The sequence below is a fragment of the Stegostoma tigrinum genome, chromosome 10, assembly GCF_030684315.1.
Source record: "Stegostoma tigrinum isolate sSteTig4 chromosome 10, sSteTig4.hap1, whole genome shotgun sequence".
NCBI lineage: Eukaryota > Metazoa > Chordata > Chondrichthyes > Orectolobiformes > Stegostomatidae > Stegostoma > Stegostoma tigrinum.
The window spans coordinates 51,585,223-51,605,268 of record NC_081363.1 but is presented as its reverse complement, the minus strand read 5'-3'; the positions used below and the strand labels follow the sequence as shown (position 1 = coordinate 51,605,268).

At 40.0% G+C, this 20,046-nt stretch overlaps 2 protein-coding genes across 3 annotated transcripts in view; one reads left to right on the top strand and one right to left on the bottom strand.

Moving 5' to 3' along the window:
- The window catches only part of ccdc175 (coiled-coil domain containing 175), a 77,311-nt gene extending 65,324 nt beyond the window's left edge, over positions 1-11,987 (top strand). The window contains exons 15-21 of the mRNA XM_048537131.2: positions 2,913-2,992; positions 7,080-7,232; positions 7,591-7,693; positions 10,557-10,600; positions 10,676-10,829; positions 10,915-10,976; positions 11,513-11,987. Coding sequence (XP_048393088.2) covers positions 2,913-2,992; positions 7,080-7,232; positions 7,591-7,693; positions 10,557-10,600; positions 10,676-10,829; positions 10,915-10,961 — 581 coding nt within the window. The 3' untranslated portion in view covers positions 10,962-10,976; positions 11,513-11,987. The remainder of the gene's footprint in view (positions 1-2,912; positions 2,993-7,079; positions 7,233-7,590; positions 7,694-10,556; positions 10,601-10,675; positions 10,830-10,914; positions 10,977-11,512) is intronic.
- The window catches only part of jkamp (jnk1/mapk8 associated membrane protein), a 17,089-nt gene continuing 8,039 nt past the window's right edge, over positions 10,997-20,046 (bottom strand). For both annotated transcript variants that reach the window (XM_048537138.2, XM_048537137.2), the window contains exons 4-7: positions 17,687-17,893; positions 15,954-16,135; positions 12,403-12,479; positions 10,997-11,988 (exon numbers count right to left, since the gene is read on the bottom strand). In XM_048537138.2, coding sequence (XP_048393095.1) covers positions 11,770-11,988; positions 12,403-12,479; positions 15,954-16,135; positions 17,687-17,893 — 685 coding nt within the window. In that variant the 3' untranslated portion in view covers positions 10,997-11,769. The remainder of the gene's footprint in view (positions 11,989-12,402; positions 12,480-15,953; positions 16,136-17,686; positions 17,894-20,046) is intronic.

The window sequence follows — 20,046 nt, the reverse complement described above, 5'->3', positions numbered from 1 at the left end:
TTCTTACCTGGTGTGGCCCACATTTGACTTGAGACCCACAGCTCTGTGGTTGACATCCTCATCCTGTTAATTAATTTTTAAAAAATTCTTCAGTTCCTTCTTGGCTACCTGTAGCCATCTAGAGCTCTGTCTGATCCTTGCTTCCTCAACCTTAAGTAAGCTTCCTTCCTCCTCTCGACTAGAAATTCCACATGTCTCATCATCCACGGTTCCCTCATCTTTACCATCCCTTCCTTGCCAAGGTGGGATAAACCTTTCCAGTATTCATAGCAAGTGCTCCCTAAACAACCTCCACATTTCTGACATGCATTTTCCTGAGAACATCTGTTCCCAATTTATGCTCCGCAGTTCTTGTCCGATAGCACTGTAATACCCCCTCCCCCAATTAAATACTTTCGCATACCATCTGCTATTCTTCTCCGTGACTATAGTAAAAGTCACCAAAATGTTCTCCCACTGAGAGATCTGACACCTGGGCTGGTTCGTTGCCAAGCACCGAACCCAATATGGCCTCCCCTTTAGTCGGCCTATCCACATATTGAGTCAGAAATCATTCCTGGACACAGTTTTCTACAGAAAACTCCCAACAGAGTGACTGCTCCCTTCCTGTTTCTGACTTCCACCCATACTGACTCAGTAGACAAACCCTCCTCAGCAACCTCCCTTTCTGCAGCTGTGATACCATCTCTAATTAGCAATGCCACTCCCCCACCCCCATCTAAATCCCGGCATGTCCAACAACTATTCCTGCCCCTGTGATATCTAAGTTTCCGTAATGGCCACAGCAGCGTAGCTCCAAGTACTGATCCATGCTCTATGATTGTCACACTTATTCCTAACGCTTCTTGCATTAAAATAGAGACACTTCAACCCTCTCTGCATGCTGTACCTGCCTGCACACCAGCTATACCATCCTCTGATCCATAGCTCTGGTTCCCATCCCCCTGCCAAACTAATTTAAGCCCTCCAGAAGAGCTCTAGCAAATCTATTAGATATTGGTGCCCCACCCATTCAGGTGCAAGCCGTCTTTCTTTCGCAAGTCCCATCTTCCCCAAAAGGTATCCCAATGATCCACATACCTGAAGCCCTCCCTCCTATACTAGCTCTGTAGCCACATCTTCAGCTGCAGTTGCTCTCTATTCCTAGCCTCACTAGCCCGTGGCACCAGTAGTAATCCTAAGGTTACTACTCTGTTTGTCCTGCCTCTTACCTTTCAACCTAACTCCCGATATTTATTTTTCAGGTCCTCATCCCTTTCCTAACTGCGTCATTGGTACCGATGTGTACCACAACTTCTGGCTGCTCTCCATCACCCTTAAGAATCCTGGCGACTCGATCCAAGACATCCCTGACCCTGGCACCCGGGAGGCAACATACCATTCAGGAGTTTGGCTTGGGACCACAGAATTTCCTGTCTGTTCCCCTAACAATCGAATCTCCTATCAATATCACCCTAATATTCTTCTCCCCCTTCCCTTCTGAGCCACAGAGCCAGAGACCTGGCCGCTATGGCTTTCCCCTGGTAGGTACCCCCCCCCACCAACAGTATACTTATCAAAGTGGTACACTTCTTATTATTGAGGGGAACAGCCACAGGGGATCCCTGCACTGTCTGCCTATTCCCTTTCCCCCTCCTAACAGTCACCCAGCTATCTTTATCCTGTAACTTGGGTGTGACAACCTCCCTATAACTCTTCATCTATCACACCCTCAGCCTCCCGAATGACCCGGAGTTCATCCAGCTCCAGTTCCATAATGCAGTCTGTGAGGAGCTGGAGTTGGGTGTACTTCTTGCAGGTGAAGTCACAACGGACACTAGTAGTGGCCCTTAACTCCCACATCCTACTAGAGGAACATGCAACTGCCCCAGATTCCAGTCCCTCTACTCAAGATTGCCTAAAGAAAATAAAGCTTACCTTACTGACCTTCCACACAGTCTTTTTTGGTTAGAGGAGGAGAATGAGTGGGAGACACTAAACATGCAGTGTTTTGGGTTTAACCACTGCCTGAATATAATAGTTCACTTGCCCAGCTGCCCCCAGCTTGCACTCTCACCACTCCTGCCGCTGAATTAGAGATAGATGATACAGATATTTCTGCAAGCGGCCCTACAATTCCTGGGTTATGCTAGCTAAGGCCCTGGAGATTTATCCACATTTATATTTCCAAAACTTCCACACTTCGTTTCCTGTAATGTAAACTGTTTTCAACACATCAATATTTATCTCTGAGTTCTCCAGCCTCCATTTCTTTTCTTCACAGTGAAATCTGATGCAAAATATTCATTTAATATCTCTTTCATCTCTTGAGGCTCAACATAAAGACAACCTCTTTGATCTTTAAGGTACGGCCTACTCTCTCTAGTTGCTCTCAATATACTAGCAGACACTCTTCAGATTATGCTTGTTACCTGTTTTAATATAATGACCTCTTGAGGAGTCACTAACCAAACTGAGTTTACAAATGGTTTCAATAAAAACTTCATATTCAAAATCTTAGAATCGGTGGTAGATTTGCCAACCTTAAGTACATTTAAGTCGTCATTGGACAAGCATACGGACATACATGGAATAGTGTAGGTTAGATGGGCTTCAGATTGGTATGGCAGGTCGGCACAACATTGAGGGCCGAAGGGCCTGTACTGTGCTGTAATGTTCTATGTTCTATCTATGTGTGAGGTGTTCATAGAATGCAATAGAGAGCCAGAAATAGAGAATGAATTTTGTACTTTCATAAATCCCATACACTAAGAATTATATTGTATCCATACTGCGTAGAGGAAAATATAACATGGAAAATAGTATTCTTGTCAAGTTGGAGCATAAGTTAGCATATTTAGCCAGAACTTGAAATTAAGGCTTGATTTGAACCATTAAATATTATAACCAAACATGACTTCTTCATTTTACAGTTCAAAAAAACGAGAAACATGAACTTGATAAAGCAATTACTCAGATAAAGGCAAAAACTGAAATGGTCCTTTCATCTAAGGTAACTTTCATATTACAACTGTAAATATAGGTTGAGTAGCATTGAAAATGTGCCATTAACTTAAAGGTTTAAGTTACTAGAATATCAGTATTATGCCTTTTATACAAGAATTTAAATTTAGAGTCTTTTGTCTGGAATGATACCACAATCTGAGAACCATCAAGTCACAGTAAACAAACAGTTTCACCAGTACTAATTATTTGAAACATTGTTGATGAAAGTGAACACAGCAGTTCAGTCATCATCAAGCATATCTACTCAGGTTAGAGGGAAGGTTATTGATAAAGCAACTAAGGATAGTCAAACCAAATGCACTGCCTTGAGATTCCTACATTGATATGCTCGTGTTAAAACGTTCAGCCTTCGAGAAATATAAGCAGCATCCTTTGTGCTAGCTATGACTGAAGCCAATACAAAGTTCTTACATTCAACCCTATCAGCTTCAACTTGACAGGTTTCCTTGATGTCAGTGGTAATCACACATCTGTAACTTATCTCTTCTACCCATATTTGGACTAAGGCTGTAATAGCCTTTAACACTAAGTAGACTTGTTCAAACTCAAACTGAGAAATAGTGAGCAGTCAACTGATGGCCAAATGCCACATAATAGCACCATCGATGCAACTTTCCATCATGTTGCTGTCAAGCCATTTTATATTTTGAGAACACATTTATTGTTAACCCTCTTTCACTTCCCCCCCCATCCCCAAATACAGTCCACAGCTCTGACTGCTGGTTTGCCTCCAAGTAGTTCTTTCAAGTCCACGTTTTGCCTGTTCACGTCTTAGTATAATGAAATTGTTTTTTCCTCAATTTAAAACTTTTATCTTTAATCTTAGTCTTTTCCATAACCAGTCTAAATCTAACTGAATTGTTCTTATGACCAATATGTTTTCTCATTGATACTTGGCTCTCTCATTTGGGGCGGCATGGTGGCTCAGTGGTTAGCACTGCTGCCTCACAGCACCAGGGACCCGGGTTTGATTCCACCCTCAAGCAACTGTCTGTTTGGCATTTGCACATTCTCCCCATGTCTGCGTGGTTTTCCTCTGGGTGCTCTGGTTTCCTCCCACAATCCAAAGTTGTGCATGCTAGGTGGATTGGCCATGCTAAATTGCCCATAGTGTTCAGGGATGTGTAGATTGGGTGGGGTGGGGTTTGGTGTGGTTTTGTGTTGGGCCAAAGGGCCTATTTCCACACTGTATGACATCCCTTTAACCTACCCAAAGTAAAACTAAAACCAGATGTGCCGTTTACATCATTGGTTTTGCCATGTACGGGCTAAAGAGCTTTGCTGAATATATTTTAAGAACTCCCCTGTATTTACTGCCCATTCGTTTCTATCTTTTTAACAATTTTTTTTCATGTTTGGACATTTGTAGTGTACACTCCCAGCAGTGTGATGACCAATTCTTTTCATCAAATCCCTAGTGTGGAAGCAGGCCATTCAGACCATCAAGTCCAGACTGGCCCTCCAAAGAGCATCCCACTCAGACCCACCCCGCTACCCTCTCCCTGTCACCCTGCATTTTCCATGACTCATCCACCCAGCCTGAGCACGACGGACAATTTATCATAGACAATCCACCCAACCAACCCATTTTTGGATGTGGGAGGAAACTGTAGCACCAGGAAGAAATCCATACAGACACAGGGAGAATGTGCAAACTCCACAGTCTCCTGAGCCTGGAATCGAACCTGAGTCCCTAATACTGTGAGGCAGCAGTGCTAACCACTGAGCCGCTGTGCTGTGCTCCTCAATTCAGCCAAAGTGGCTCATAGTTAATGCTTGATCTGCCATATTATCCCTTCCCAATATTTAACCAATATTGCAACACCTTCCGTTTAGGAAAAAAACAATCAGCCATTCTGTTCTGTCCAAAAAGCGAATTGTCATTCCTGGCCTTCCTTAAGTGACATGTCAGTAACAGGTATAACATGCTTGCAATTCCGTCAGTGCCTTCAGCTCATCTGCCCTATTCACTCGACTCCTTGCGCTGAAGTATATACCACTAATCACCAAGCAACTCCTTTGATGACTGTGTATTTCCTCTGATTTCTTGAACTTCTTTCACTATTTCCAATTTTCTTGCTTGTCATTCAGGATACCATTCTCACAATCATACTAATTTGAACTGGCCCAGTGGCACAAGTAAACCTCCATGCCAAGAAACTGAATGAAGAACTGTAGTGCTGAACAACCAATCCATATTCTGAGCATGACTCTGTGTTCTAGATTCCCCCAACAAGAGGAAACATTTTCTCAGTATCTTCCCTGTCAACACAGGTCCAATTTACTCAATCTCTGCTCATTAGTCCCTTCATACCATGAACCAGTCTAGAGGGCATTCATTGTATTCCTTCTAAGGCGCATAATGAAAACTACATAGGACTCCAGGTGTATCCTGATCAATACACTGTTTAATTGGAATAAATTTCTCAAATGCTGATCTCCTGACAATAAAAAAAAACCTGATGTCATTTATCTGCCTAAATGCTTGCTTTCTGTGCATGTCAACTTTCTTTGAGATACAGCAACTTACGGACATGCTTCTGTGTCACTGTGCTAAATTGTTATTTGACCAAACTATGAGGCAGCTCTCCCAATTTTAATAAAAGTACCATTTGTTAGCGATTAGGAATTTGCAGTCTACAGAGCTGTGTAAGCTTTTGGCATAGTCAATTTGAATAATCCCCGAGCAGTTTCTTTGAAAAACAGGCTACAGATCATCAAACATCCAAATTGATGACCAGCACCAAAGAATTCACCATGTTATTTGTAGATTTTGTAATCATTTAGATGCATGACGTGAAAGAATACACACTGCTACCATGAACAAAACCAGAAGCTGAGAATTATTACAAACCAAAATCCTTCCAGAAGAATTGTATAAATGAAAGTTGGTCCAAAGGATGCTGTACTTCATCCAGTCAGATGCAATGACTTTTAGATAGCATGAAGGTTGTTAATTTAGCAATTTACAAATCTCAATGGCTAAGAATTTGTGTGTGTTTTCCCATCTGAACCTATCCTCAGTGCAGACATGTCAGAAAAGCAGTAAATACAAATTCCCCCTGCTGAAATTATAGGAGCAGCTCAGGATAACCCACATGGAAATCTTAACATTTGATATTGGATAAACTATGCAACATCAAATCTATACATTGACTAAGTGAGTTATAAATACTTTGAAACTTAGCCTTCTTTTGATCTTAATCCTCTTTTCAAAATAGATAGGTTTATTTTAAAGAACTTTGAGCAAATTACATGACAGAATATAAAAATTAGTTAAAAGAAACAAATCTAAAATATTAAGTAAGTAATGAACAGCAAATGAGAATGTGTTTGAATATCATTCAAATTTATCAGTTAATGGCCAACCATTTATACTAGTTAGGTAAAAAGGCTATAACAAGAGCTTGCTCAAAAATATTGGCAAGTTTCTTATGCCAGCCATCATTAGCATGTAAAGCAAAAACAGTAATTTATGACAAATGGGGGCTATGACATTCAGTACTCTAGCCTGACAAAAACTGAATAAAATCAGGCTACCCCAATTTGTTTAAAAGGTTTCTGAAGAAGGGACCCGAATCAAAATGTCAACTTGCCTGCTCCTCTGATGCTGCCTGGCCTGCTGTGTTCCTCCAGCTCCGTTATTTCTGATTCCAGAGAGTCCTTCCTGTGTTATGGAATTAGTTGATTTATGCAGTTAAGACAAATTCAGCTCCTTACAGATATTTCATGTTGTACTGTCCAGTTTCATCCAGAATTTAGCCTGTACTACTCAATTCTGGAGACCAAACAAGGAAACATTTGAACAATTACACACCAGAAGTTTGCTGGATTTTTCTTTTCCTTTATTTCTCATTCTGTTTCCATTTTCATTGTTCACTGGTGATTCATAAACTGAAATGGTTTTAGAAATAAATTTGTTGGATTTGATGCTCAGGAAGTCCCAAATGCACCATTCCACGATCAATTCACACATCCAACAGCCTCACATTTGTGAAGTGAATTTTGGAATAATTGAAGAATAGCAAATACCAATACCAGAATACATTAAATGCATTGATTTCTTTCACCAGACACAACTGAAGCGTTTGTTAGCTGTACTACGAAACAGCCTCTATAACCAAGTTAAAAGTACTGCTGACCAATTAAAATTCATGGAGGTAGATATATATGAAGCAAGTAGAAGACTTGAACAGGTTGAGATAGAAAACTGCAAACTGAAACTGGTGAGTAAAGTATCATTTAGCAATGCAGTGTCTTCTATTGAAAACAAATGTACATGTATCTATATGGCAGAATTTCTTCAAGGAAGAAATGTTTCTGCATCATGTAGTAAAATAAAGCATCTCCACTGCTCTTTCTCAACCAACAATATTACCAAAAACTGCTATGATATTCAGGTGTTACTATTAATGCTGTTAGCTTAGAAATTTTAGCTATCAGGTCTGGATTTCCATTCTTAAACACTTTCAGCAAGTTTGCTACAAAAATGTGCAGGACTACAGTCACCTCTAATTGGATTGAAATTGTTCCATATTAATAACGATGTACTTCAAATAATCTTTCCTCATCTTTCATTAACAGTGCAAATTCCAACTGTTGAGAGTCATTGCCTCACTCAAAGAAGATGGAGAAAAGCAAAACACAGCAAAGAACCAACAGGATAGTGAACTACAAATCATCTATGGTGCATCATCTGAAATCAAAACTGTTTCTTGAAAAGTTAATATTTTTAGTATCAATGTTTAAACATCAAATCTCTTATATAGTTTACAGTTTTGAGTGAGTTCTTACTCCAAAATATTTTACCAACAAATTAGTTACTATATGTGCAAACTTTGGCTCATCTCAGATATTTTGGATGCAAAGTTGATCATATTCGTATTCAAATCAGAGATAGTAGGAACTGCAGAGGCTGGAGAATCTGTGATAACGAGGTGTAGAGCTGGATGAACACAGCAGGCCAAGCAACATCAGAGGAGCAGGAAGGCTGACGTTTTGGGCCTAGACCCTTCTTCAGAAATGGGGGAGGGGAAAGAGGTTCTGAAATAAAGAGGGAGAGAGGGCGAGGCGGATGGAAGATTGATAGAGGAGAAAATAGGTGGAGACGAGACAGACTGCTTAAAGAGGCGGGGTTGGAGCCAGTAAAGGTGAGTGTAGGTGGGGAGTTAGGTCAGTCCAGGGAGGACTGACAGGTCAAGGGGGCGTGATGAGGTTAGTAGGTAGGAGATGGAGGTAGGAGGAGGGGATAGGTGGGAGGAAAGTCAGGTTAGGGAGTTGGGAATGAGCTGGGCTGGTTTTGGGATACGGTAGGGGGAGGGGAGATTTTGAAGCTTGTGAAGTCCACGTTGATACCATTGGGCTGCAAGGTTGCCAAATGGAATATGAGGTGCTGTTCCTGCAACCCTGGCATTGTTGTGGCTCTGCAGGAGGCCCAGGATGGACATGTCATCTGAGGAATGGGAGGAGTTGAAATGGTTCATGACTGGGAAGAGCAGTTGTTTAATGCAAACCAAGTATCCACCCACCTTCCCACAAAAATGTCATCCCCTATTGCCAATTCCTTTGCCTATGCCACATCTGCTCCCAAGATGAGGCATTCCACTCCCATACATTTCAGATGTCCTCGTATTTCGAGGACCACAACCCCACCCCTGACCTCAGTGGTCGAGAATGCCCTCCAATGTGTCTCCCGCATTTCCCACAACTCATCCCTCACGCCCCCTCCCCGCAATAACAAGCAAAACAGAATCCACCTCATCCTTACATACCACCCCACCAACCTCTGGATCCAATGCATCATCCTCTGACATTTCACCATCTGCAACCTGACCCTCCCCACCCATATCCGCTTTCCTGAGGGAGCACTCTTTCCAGGACTCCATTGTCCACTCCACACTTCCCTCCAGCCCCACCACACCTGGCACTTTTCCCTGCAACCGCAGGAAGTGCTACACCTGCCTCTACACCTCCACTTCACCCCCATCCCAGGCCCCAAGAAGCCTTTCCACATCAAGCAATGTTCACCTGCACATCTATATACTGCATCCGCTGTTCCCGTTGGGGCCTCCTCTGCATCGGGGAAACCAGGCAGAGGCTTGGGGACCGCTATGCAGAACACCTACGTTCAGTTCGCACTAAACAACTCCCCCTCCCAGTCATGAACCATTTCAACTCCCCCTCCCATTCCTCTAACGACATGTCCATCCTGGGCATCCTGCAGAGCCACAACGTTGCCACCCACAGGCTGCAGGAACAGCAACTCATATTCCGCTTGGGAACCCTGCAGGCCAATGGTATCAATGTGGACTTCACAAGCTTCAAACTCTCCCCTCCGCCCTACTGCATCCCAAAACCAGCCCAGCTCATCCCCACCTCCCTAACCTGTCCTTCCTCCCACCTATCCCCTCCTCTCACCTCAAGCCGCACCCCCATCTCCTACCTACTAACCTCATCCCACCCCCTTGACCTGTCTGTCCTCCCTGGACTGACCCTCCTCCTCCCTACCTACACTCAGCTTTACTGGCTCCATCCCTTAGGATCACAAAAGCTGATGTTTCGGGCCTAGATCCTTCATCAGAGAGGGGGATGGGGAGAGGGTTCTGAAATAAATACGCAGAGAGGGGGAGGCAAACCAGAGATCGATAGAGGAGAAGATAGGTGGGGAGGTAGGGAGAGGATAGGTCAGTCCAGGGAGAACAAGAGAGTTGCAGTGGGAGAGAGATTCCCTGAGGTTGGTCCGGAGGGAGGAGGGTAACTTCTTCAGGTTAGGCATCCCTGGAAGAGGCTTCGCAGTGAGGTTAAAATTGTGATCGGAGATAATGGGAACTGCAGATGCTGGAGAATCCAAGATAACAAAGTGTGGAGCTGGATGAACACAGCATGCCAAGCAGCATCTCTCTCCCTACTTATTTCAGAATCCTCTCCCCATCCGCCTCGCTGATGAAGGGTCTACATCCAAAACGTCAGCTTTTGTGCTCCTAAGATGCTGTTTGGCCTGCTGTGTTCATCCAGCTCCACACTGTTATCTTGGATTGTCCAGCATCTGCAGTTCCCATTACCTCCGGCTCCATCCCTGCCTCTTTGACCTGTCTGTTTCCTCTCCACCTATCTTCTCTTCTATCCGCCTCTCCCTATTTATTTCAGAACCCCTTTCCCCTCCCCCATTTCTGAAGAAGGGTCTAGACCCAAAATGTCAGTGTTCATAGTCAAATCATATTCTTTAACACATGGCAAGTTAAACATTTTTTCCAAGTCCGAAATAGATTTGAATTTCCCAAAATATTTCAATTTGTGATCATGAATCAAAACATAATCTCAAATTTAAATGCTTAAGTTTTTTGGTCATCTTTTTCTCTTTTATATTTACATACCAATCTCAAGCAAAAGGCATCTATAATTCGATCATTATTGTTGACACTGAAAGTGCAAACAGTATGCATGCACTATCCTGTCACTATCTGCAAGTTTACCTACACTTAATTCTACCAGGAATAATATATCTATTAACACACACTAGCAATGTAATACTATTTTTCCCTTGTTTTTAGATAATCTTCTGAACAGCTGGTCATTGGATTCTAGTGTTCAAAAGGTAGTGAGTAATAAAGATCTTTACTTGTATTTATGCATATATTTATCGCAGAATTCACAAATGGTTCTTTTGCAGGAGTCTTTAGAGTGTGAACAGGATGTACTAAACACAATACAGAAGCTGATGCAGAGAATCTACCACAGAATACAAACAGTTGGCTACATTAGTAATCAGCTAAAACAGTACTTAAGTAAATTGCAATCCTTTGTGGGAGCCACACGTCCTACTGGTAGGCTATATTTGGGCTTTGACTAAAATTACTTCCTTAGTTGGATTAAACGTATTTTAAATTTTATTTTATCTTTGAATCACAGAAGAAAAGGGAAGATGCATGATGGAACAAATCACATCACCTCAATGACTTAACACTATATAGGTAAGAAAATACCATGAAGCCACATTAATAACATTTTAATTTGAATTCCATGTGTTTTGAAAAATATTTAGTGACTTTTAACCAGCAATATCACACATTTCTCCTTGTGAGTCTCTCCAGATCTTTTTGTTTAAAGCATTTATCGAAATTTACAAAAAATATACTTCGTCCTGTTTTTGCATTTAAAATCTATATGTTTTAATTACATGTAAGAAAATTGCCTCAAGAAAAAATTAATTCCAAACCTTTCATGATAGAAAGCTAAATGGATATAGACAGAGGAGCTGCATTAGAAAATAGATAGGTAAGAATAACAGTGAAAATATGTGGACTAATTATTAGTGTGGCAACTTAAAATATAATCTATAATATTCAAGAAGTGAACTACCACCAGACTGTTCAGGGAGATCAAAAAATATCTTCCAATACACTGTCATTAGCCAAAGCTTAGAAACGCAGTAATGAAAATTAATGTTGATTTAGGTTTGGACGTTGCATCATTGCAAAAGATTCACCATTTATATTTTCCCCCACAGGATGACAAGGAAACTGAAATCTATACTTTATATAATCCACTGAAGTTATGAGATGTATTCAACTTATTGAAATAAAGTTTATCTGCATTTTAATGCTATTTTAAACAAAGCGTGTGAACAGAACTTTATATACAAATAAAGCAGTTAGCACATCAACTGAACAAGCAATTGTAAGTATACTGTAATCATACAGATTCCTATGCAAATGGCTAGAATCTGTTTCAAACATCCCTTGTTCTATAGTATCATGCTTCTTTTCAATGTCCATTGCCACCTTCCGACAATATCTTTGAAGGTTCGGTATATTTAGCAGTTAACAAGTAGAAAAGTGCTGGAGTTGGTACTAAAGCCAGCAGAGGCAGATCTTGATCCAGTTTATCTAATCTTGAAATTGAGATTATTCCATAGGCATGCAACATCCAATGACTAAACAGAACAACCAGTCTCTTCTTTTTGGTGATCAGATCCTTGTATGTCTATAAATGAAGAACAGGTTTTTTTTAGTTATTTTTAAAATTTTATTCATTCCCTGTTGCTGTTACAAAACACTACACCTGATGCACACCCTTAAACGGTCCTTCATTGTACATCCCTCCCATCCCAATTTAGGATTTCACCAACAGCGCAGAACTGAACATACTTTTAGGGAATCATGTGAATCATAAGCGAGTTATCACAAATTGAATAAATATTGCAAAAAAGCTTTGCAGCAGATAATCAGTTTTAAGTCACAGTACTATTTTCTATTACACATTTAGCTAAAAATATTTAAATACTAAATGTTTCCGAAACTATGGTGCATTGAGGGTTTATACAGCATTAAATCTACATTATTCCAGAATTTCTAACAAAGATTCTCTCATTGTTTTGTTAAGAGTATTCCGACTTACCTGTATTTCTGAAGCAGACATGTACACTGCCAAAGTTACCAATGACAAGACTAGAATTATGTATGGAAAAGCATAATCTAAAACAAATGACCAAAAGTTAGTTAATTGCTTCTCATTACAATATCTTAACATTAAAATGCTGACTAAATTTATTTTGCAAATATAAACAAAGGGTAAATTATTGATTGACTTATTCTTAAAATTGTGTACGTTTCAAGCAATCATGTGTATCGGTGTAAGTAAATGGTAGATCATTAGATAAAATCTAGAGCTATATGAAATAATTTAAATGTGGGATAAAATTTCAACTGATCTTTAGAGGTGTCCCTTTCTCATGTTTAACCATAACTTCTAACTAGTTAGGGGAACAGTCAATAATGGCTACAAAATTATCTGCACGCTGTACTATAACCAACTACAAACAGCGTCAAGGGTGAATTTATAATTTAATAGAATTTTTTAAATCTTATGCATTGTATTGTCCTTTTAATTATTTCTGAGCAAAACAAGCAAACTAACAGCTACATTAAATGGTCTTAAATTCATTTTGGGTAAAATACTCAGCAGTAATTCACTTTCAGTAACAAACTCATACGCACAGAAGGATGTATACACGGGTACTGAAGAATAGTCATTGTGCAATTGTAACATCCACCAACCCCGCCTGCCACCGCCACCACCACCGGAAACATCAGGCAGGACAGGGTAAGCACCATCTCCTCACTATTACACCCGTTATAGCAAGCAAGAGCTATTAGCAAATTGCTAATTTTATTTAAATGAGGTTACTTTGGAGGAGCTAAAATGTAAGATCCTTGAAAGATTTCTTTTGGAGCTGTGGTCAAGAGCAGCCTAAATGAAGACAGTAGAAAGAGTCACCATGGCCTCACCTAAATTCCAGAGATCATAAATTTGCAGAATAAATATAAACTTTAAGACAAATGCAATTTTATGGGTTCCATGAAATAAAGAAGTTAAAAACAAAAACGAATTGAACAACAGCACTTGTAATTATGGAGCAATAATCACATTGACATTTCATTTGAATTTCTACCCATCCAACCATCACTCCACAATTTCTTGCTCTTTAATCAAAGAGCTCAGCACAGCGGTTTTGAATGAGGAGGGACCTGGTTGCATCACCCTTCTAAGGTACTGGCTGCCATAACCGAAATTTAAAGTGTTGGGTGAGTTAAGTGGGTTTGCAGCCTCAAGGTGGGTTAGAGTTAGCTGGCTCAGGTCAGGACAACATTGTTAAGAAAGATGGTCAAGCATTGTCGAGGGGAAGTTGCGGTTAATGTGTTTGAGGATTTGGGCTAGGGGTGAGGGGAGAACCTGAGCACCATAGCATGGTCACAATGGGTAGCCAGGAGATCAGGTCTGGAGGGGGGTTGAAGAGGTATTTTGGGAGAGGGGTCTGTCACGTAGTCACCCAGGATTTTAATATTGCTAAATTGAGACAAAAAACTGACACTCATCTTACATACAAGAAACCATACTTAGAAATGGAACACCAATTTATACAGCACAGGGAGGAGGAGCTGATTAGCATACAGATACTATAACTAACAATTAACAGTCCCTGTTGTTAGGTGAATAACCTCAGACCAGCAGGTAGTCATTGACTGGTCATGGTCTTGTAATGGAAAATATCTGGCAATACACCACCAGTGAAACTCACACACTATATTACTGTTGTCTGATGGCAACCAAAATGTCTTTTTGTCTTGATGGCAGCATCCTGATATTCAAGAATGTTACTTGTGTTCACTGTAAAGGAGCATACAGTGTGGCTCACTTCACCTGCTGCTCTACTCACAGGGAGGTAGCATTCTGATACTGTCATTCAAAACGAATAAACCAAAATCCCAGGATAATGTTCTGACATGTGTGTTCGGTTTGAATCCCTCCATGGCACAAATGGCAGTCATAGGCGTTTTGAGGAGTTTGTGCATTATGCAAAATGATGATCTGATCACAATATCCATCTTCATGCAGAATAGTTTTAGTATGCCCCATTGTTACATTAAACTTATATAGTGAGCAAATAGCCTGTGTCCTATTCAGAAGATTATCAACAGGTTAATCCTGTAGTTCATGATTCCAGATATGTAGGCCACATGGCGCAATGACAGATGTCTCTGACCAACCACAACAGGCAGTGTGCCAGCCACTCAATCTGCCCCATGCTTGCAAATACCCAATGTTAAATATAATTCTGTGGACATAATTATTTAATAATTCTGACTTTGCCAAGAAGTACACCAACAATCAACTGAAGGTCATGGGTCAGGTTTGCAGCAGGGTTCATTTGTGCATACCAGAAACTACATATATTCTCTCACAGGACACTGATCTTTGTAGGCCAAAGGAATTTGTCTATACATTGCATCTTTTTCTTTGATATGAGGGTTACGGAGACTCCTGATCCCTGTTGTAAGCCCCATGCAACATCCTGACCAATCAGAGTCGACCAGTCTGGTCTGAGTTGAAGTCTCAACAAACTAATGACAGTTACTAGTTCCTGCTACATATCCAATACCAACTACATTCCAACCAAACAGCACCTTCTTCTCATACTGTGTAAATAATGTTTCAAGTTCTGATGAATCCAAGACAAAACTTTTTATACAGTTTAAGTTCTGTACTACTAAGCAGCTATTCATTACCCAGGAATTATAGGTCATTTCCTGTCTTAACATGACAGTTACCCAGGAAATATTAAGTCCTGAAACACTCTTCAATATCTCTAACTCTAGCTCAAAGTCAGGAAACTTTTGCAGAGAACACTAACCCATGCATTTGCACACGGGAGGTACTGTAAAAATAAAAGTGAAAATTCTCAAAGCCAATATCGAACAGTTTGAGCAGTGGTAAAGGAGTATATTTTATGGCAAGGATGAAAGACAATGACTTCAGTCCTTCCAAAGTTGAGTTTGAAGAAGCTAGGCCTTTAGACGAACAAACAGTTGGCAACACAATACAGTCAAGAAATCAAATGAGGTGCAGAAAAGTCAAAGTGGGAAGTAACAGCATACCAGTGGACACTGATTCCCATATTAATAGATGATGTCATTTAAGAGATAGATACTAAAAAGTAATGAACCAGGGTTAAATCCTTGCTGGCCAGATGCTAGTTGTATTCAGATAAATAGGAATTAAAGCATTGCAATGGTACAATGTTAGACAATATGTGAAACCAACAGAAGAAAAGAAAAAGCATGGCACGATTATTCACAATGAACACCAAGCAACAGTTAAAGATAAGGAGAAGGGATAACATACTCTGGTTATAGACTTACAGAATGTCTTTTGTAATATGAAATCAGTAATGAAAGAACGTAAAATTGATTATAGCAAACAAAACTCCTTTACAGATCAGTGATGCTCATTAAATACTGTAAATCTCAAAACATGTTGTAAAAAGCTTTAAAAACGAAATTCTGCTGGATAGTCACTGAAATCAAATAGGTTGTGGCAAAACCTTGTGAGAAAAGCTTTGAATTGTAGCTAAATCCACAGGTAACATCTAGACATGAAAATGTACTTACAAAGCAGGCCTCCACCAACTGCCTGAAGTACTGTCAGAATTGGGAAGAAGTATAGGGCTGCATAAATGCTTTTAAATCGATCAGATTTTCCAAGACCACAGGCAATCTTTTTAACCAGGAGTGGACGAAGCAACATCATAAAAACCAGACAAAAGGCATAGTATATGAAGATAATAGTGTATCTGAAAATGAAAAAAAACTGACCATCAAAAGAAAACACCATTAAAAAAGAACAGCAGTGAAATTGAGATTCCCATTTTCAAAACACTGGTTTCCAACTTAACGTGTGTATTCACTCGCTACTTTTAGCCATCAGCTTGTCAAAGGCATAGCATAAGCTCAAAAAACAGTATATTCTTCTTTGTTAATACAAGTGGCAACATATGTCATTTACTGTTCCATTTCAGCAAAGCAGTTGGTGAAGCATAGTACAGGAATGATCTTTGTTCTCAATTATTTACACAGTTAGCACTACAAGCTCCTAACTCCCCCACTCTATAGAGATTTAATAAGTAGCTTTTAATATTTTTGGAAAAGAAAACAAATAAACTAATTAGCTTTTTAAATAAAGACCTACCCTTGAAGGAGAGTATCTCTTCATAAATATTTTCTAATCAACTTGTTCAGAGATGTTCTTATGTTCTTACACACCTCTGGAACAGATGCGATTTGAATCCAGACACCTTGTGTAGAGGTAGGGACGTTACCACTGCAAATGATTTTTCATTTATTTTTAAGAAAACTATGTAGGGAGGTGAGGAAACCAAGTAACATATCATCTGTTGAAACAGCCTGTTTTTTCTTCAGTCAAGGGCAAAAGACAGTAATTTAAGTGGTGAAATGTTTCACATCTGGATAATTTTTTCAAAATAAACCTGCACTGAAATCCAGTCGCTCGCATAACAGACTAGAATATTTTAATGTTTTACAAGTGTAACCATTTTACTAAGTGAATGAAAAACATACTATTAAAAAAACAATCTGGATATGACACCACAGCCATCAATCCTGGAGTGGGACCTGAATCTTGGCCTTCTGGCTCAGAGGTATAGGCACTAAACTCTCTCACAAGATTCTGATGTGGCTTTTTACATACAAAAAAAGGCAGGATTTTATGAGGATTAATGATCTCGTGCAGATTGCCACTCTACCCTTTTTTTTTAACAAACAAACTAGAGCTCCGCAGTTCTGACACAAGATTCAAATCAAGGTACCTTAAGAAGTGCAGAACTGTACTTCCATTCAGACAATTCCCTCATAGTGAACTATAATGAGAAGTTAATCAATACCCCTGTCTCATAGCAGATATCTCCGCATCTAAAAGTAGTGCACCTGGTACAACTCTTATCTGGACCACTGTTTAATCCACCTGTTTGGTCATGTAATGGCATGATTCCATGGTGGGTGCTCAAGAGTACTTTTTTTTTTAAGTCAACCTCTTCAGGAATGATATTACACACCTCTGGAGCAGGTGAACCCAGGCCTCCTGACGCAAAGGTAGGGACACTACAATTGTGACATAACAGCCTTCATTGGTCAGTGCTGAAGTGAAGTCCTAGTTAATGCCCACTATCTGAATATTATTAAACACAAATAATAGATTACCACTCCACTATGGCTTTTAAATGTACACTAGATGGAGCTCTGACCTGTCTGAAATGTATGGCAATTTGCAAATTAACATAACCATTGAGTAAATTAAAGTTACTATTTATTGAAAATCATATACTTACAAAGGGAACACAGCTTCCTGTGTGCAGTGCAATGTGTTGATGTAATCAGGACTTGGATTATAAAGCATTGTATACCAGTCTGAAAGCATTTTCACTCGGCAGGACCGGATTTTCAGTCGCCCAATTGGATCATTCACCAGTAACGTAACAATGGCTGCAGCAGTGCATTCCAATAATGCTGTCACATGCTGAAAAAGTGCACTAGAACTATAGGAAAAACATTAGTGAATTTGTTAAGGTGAAGTTTAGATCTTTCAAATACTGCCGAAAGATTTTACTTCATGGTGTAAGCAAATGCAAATAGAAGCTGCTCTCATTAGGCCCTGGAAATTTTAAAGAAATTGAGGGAATGCAAAGGAACAATTAGAAATGGGCTTTTTTAAGTGACTGAGCTGGCTCTAGATCATGGAATAATAGATAGAGAGTGCGAGAGGAGCAACCCAAGGTAAAACAAGACAATGCTCAGAGAGAAAATGAGACAAGTGCCCATTCTGACATGCTCCTATATCTTATGATCATATAGTAAGTTGAAGTGGTAGGCAATTAGAAGCTCACACTACTCTATCTCAGTAACAGGACAAAATTTTACATCCCATGTTACCACTCTTCATTTTAATTCTTGAGCTATAACTTTATTCAAATGTCTGTTGTTCACCACTTTAGCAAATATCTTCTAGTAGTCCATTTACAGCACTTCTACTGAAAAATCTTCTTTAATCCTACATCAAAACATCTCAAAACAATTTAGTTTGGCAGTGTGTCCTCTCAAGAAATCTCTGCTCCCCTTCCTTAATGAAAATGTATTTCCCGATGTCGCTTTGAATTCTGTCCCAAATTATAACTTCTAAAAGCTCACCTACTATTTAGGTTAAATTGGCTACAGTTCAGGGTTTATCTTTACATAAATTTTTGAACAAAGGTGAAGCATTTGCAATTCTTCACCATTCCCCTTGGGTTGCTGACTGTAAAATTATTGTCAGTGCTTTTGTAATTTCACTCCGAGTGTCTATGGCATCCTTGTTGCATCTCATCTGGTCCTGGTGTCTTATCAACTTCTACATTATAGCTGTCCAACACACTTCCTTGACAACGTTAAACTTTAGAAGTATTTAAGCATTTTCTTTTTGATTATGACATAGTTAGCATCTTGGTAATGATGAATGCAAAGTACTATTATCTCAACCACTACCACAGCTACCATAGGTAAATCCAATGTATAGTTCTTAATAAGACCCACTCCTTATGGTATATGTTTTTGCTATTCATAGTCCTGTCAAAGATTTTGAATTCCCTTTTATGTTAACTGCTGGTTATTCTCATGTTTGCTTTTATCTGCTCTTTCAAATCCCCTCTGAACTTTCAACCTGGTAAGTGACAAGTCATAGCAATTTATTCGGTATTTCCTCATAGGCTAATCCTTTCAGGGATCAAAATGCTTTTACTCAAGGGCTTTCTCAAGGTTACTTTTGATTTTTGGAGCCTTCATTTGACTAGGCATCCATTGTGCACTGTCAGTCATCAACAGCAGCATCGTACTTCAGTACAATCTGGAACCTCATGACCCGGCATGTCCCCAACAGAACAATTACTATCAAGGCAGTAGTTCAACCCTGACTCAATGGAGAGTGCAGGAGGGCACAGTAGGTATAACACCAGACATATTTAAACATCAGGTGTCAACCTGAAGTTACAAAACAGAACAACTTGCATGCCATACAACATAAGCGATTCCACAACAACTTGGCAATGAGATCTAAGCTCAGCAGTCCTGCCATGACCAGTCTTGAACAGTGGTGGACAATTAAACGCCTCACTGGAGGAAGAGGCTCCACAAATATCTCCATCCTCAACAACGGAAGAGCCCAACACATCAGGACAAAAGATAAGGTTGAAGCATTTTGGGCAATCTGCAACCAGATGTGCCAAATGAATGATCCTGTTCAGCATGCTCCAGTGATCCTCAGCATCAAAGATACCAGTCTTCAGCCAATTGAATTCACTCCACAATGTCAAGAAATGGATGGAAGTACTGGACAGTGCAACATCTACATCTTCTGACAACAGTAATACTGAAAGCCATGCTCCTAGCCAAGCTGCAGCACCGCATTTACAACATAAGCATCTACCCAACAATGTGAAACATTGATCAAGTATGTCCCATACACAAAAAAGCAGGCCAAATCTAACCTGGCCAATTACCACCTCCATCGTCCACTTTCAGTTATCAGTAAAGTGAAGCTGTCATCATAGCGCTATTAGGTAGCACTTGCTTGCAGACGCCCAGTTTGTGTTCCACCTGAACACTCAGCTCCTGATCGCATTACAGCATTGGTGCAAACATGGACAAAAAATGAGTTGAA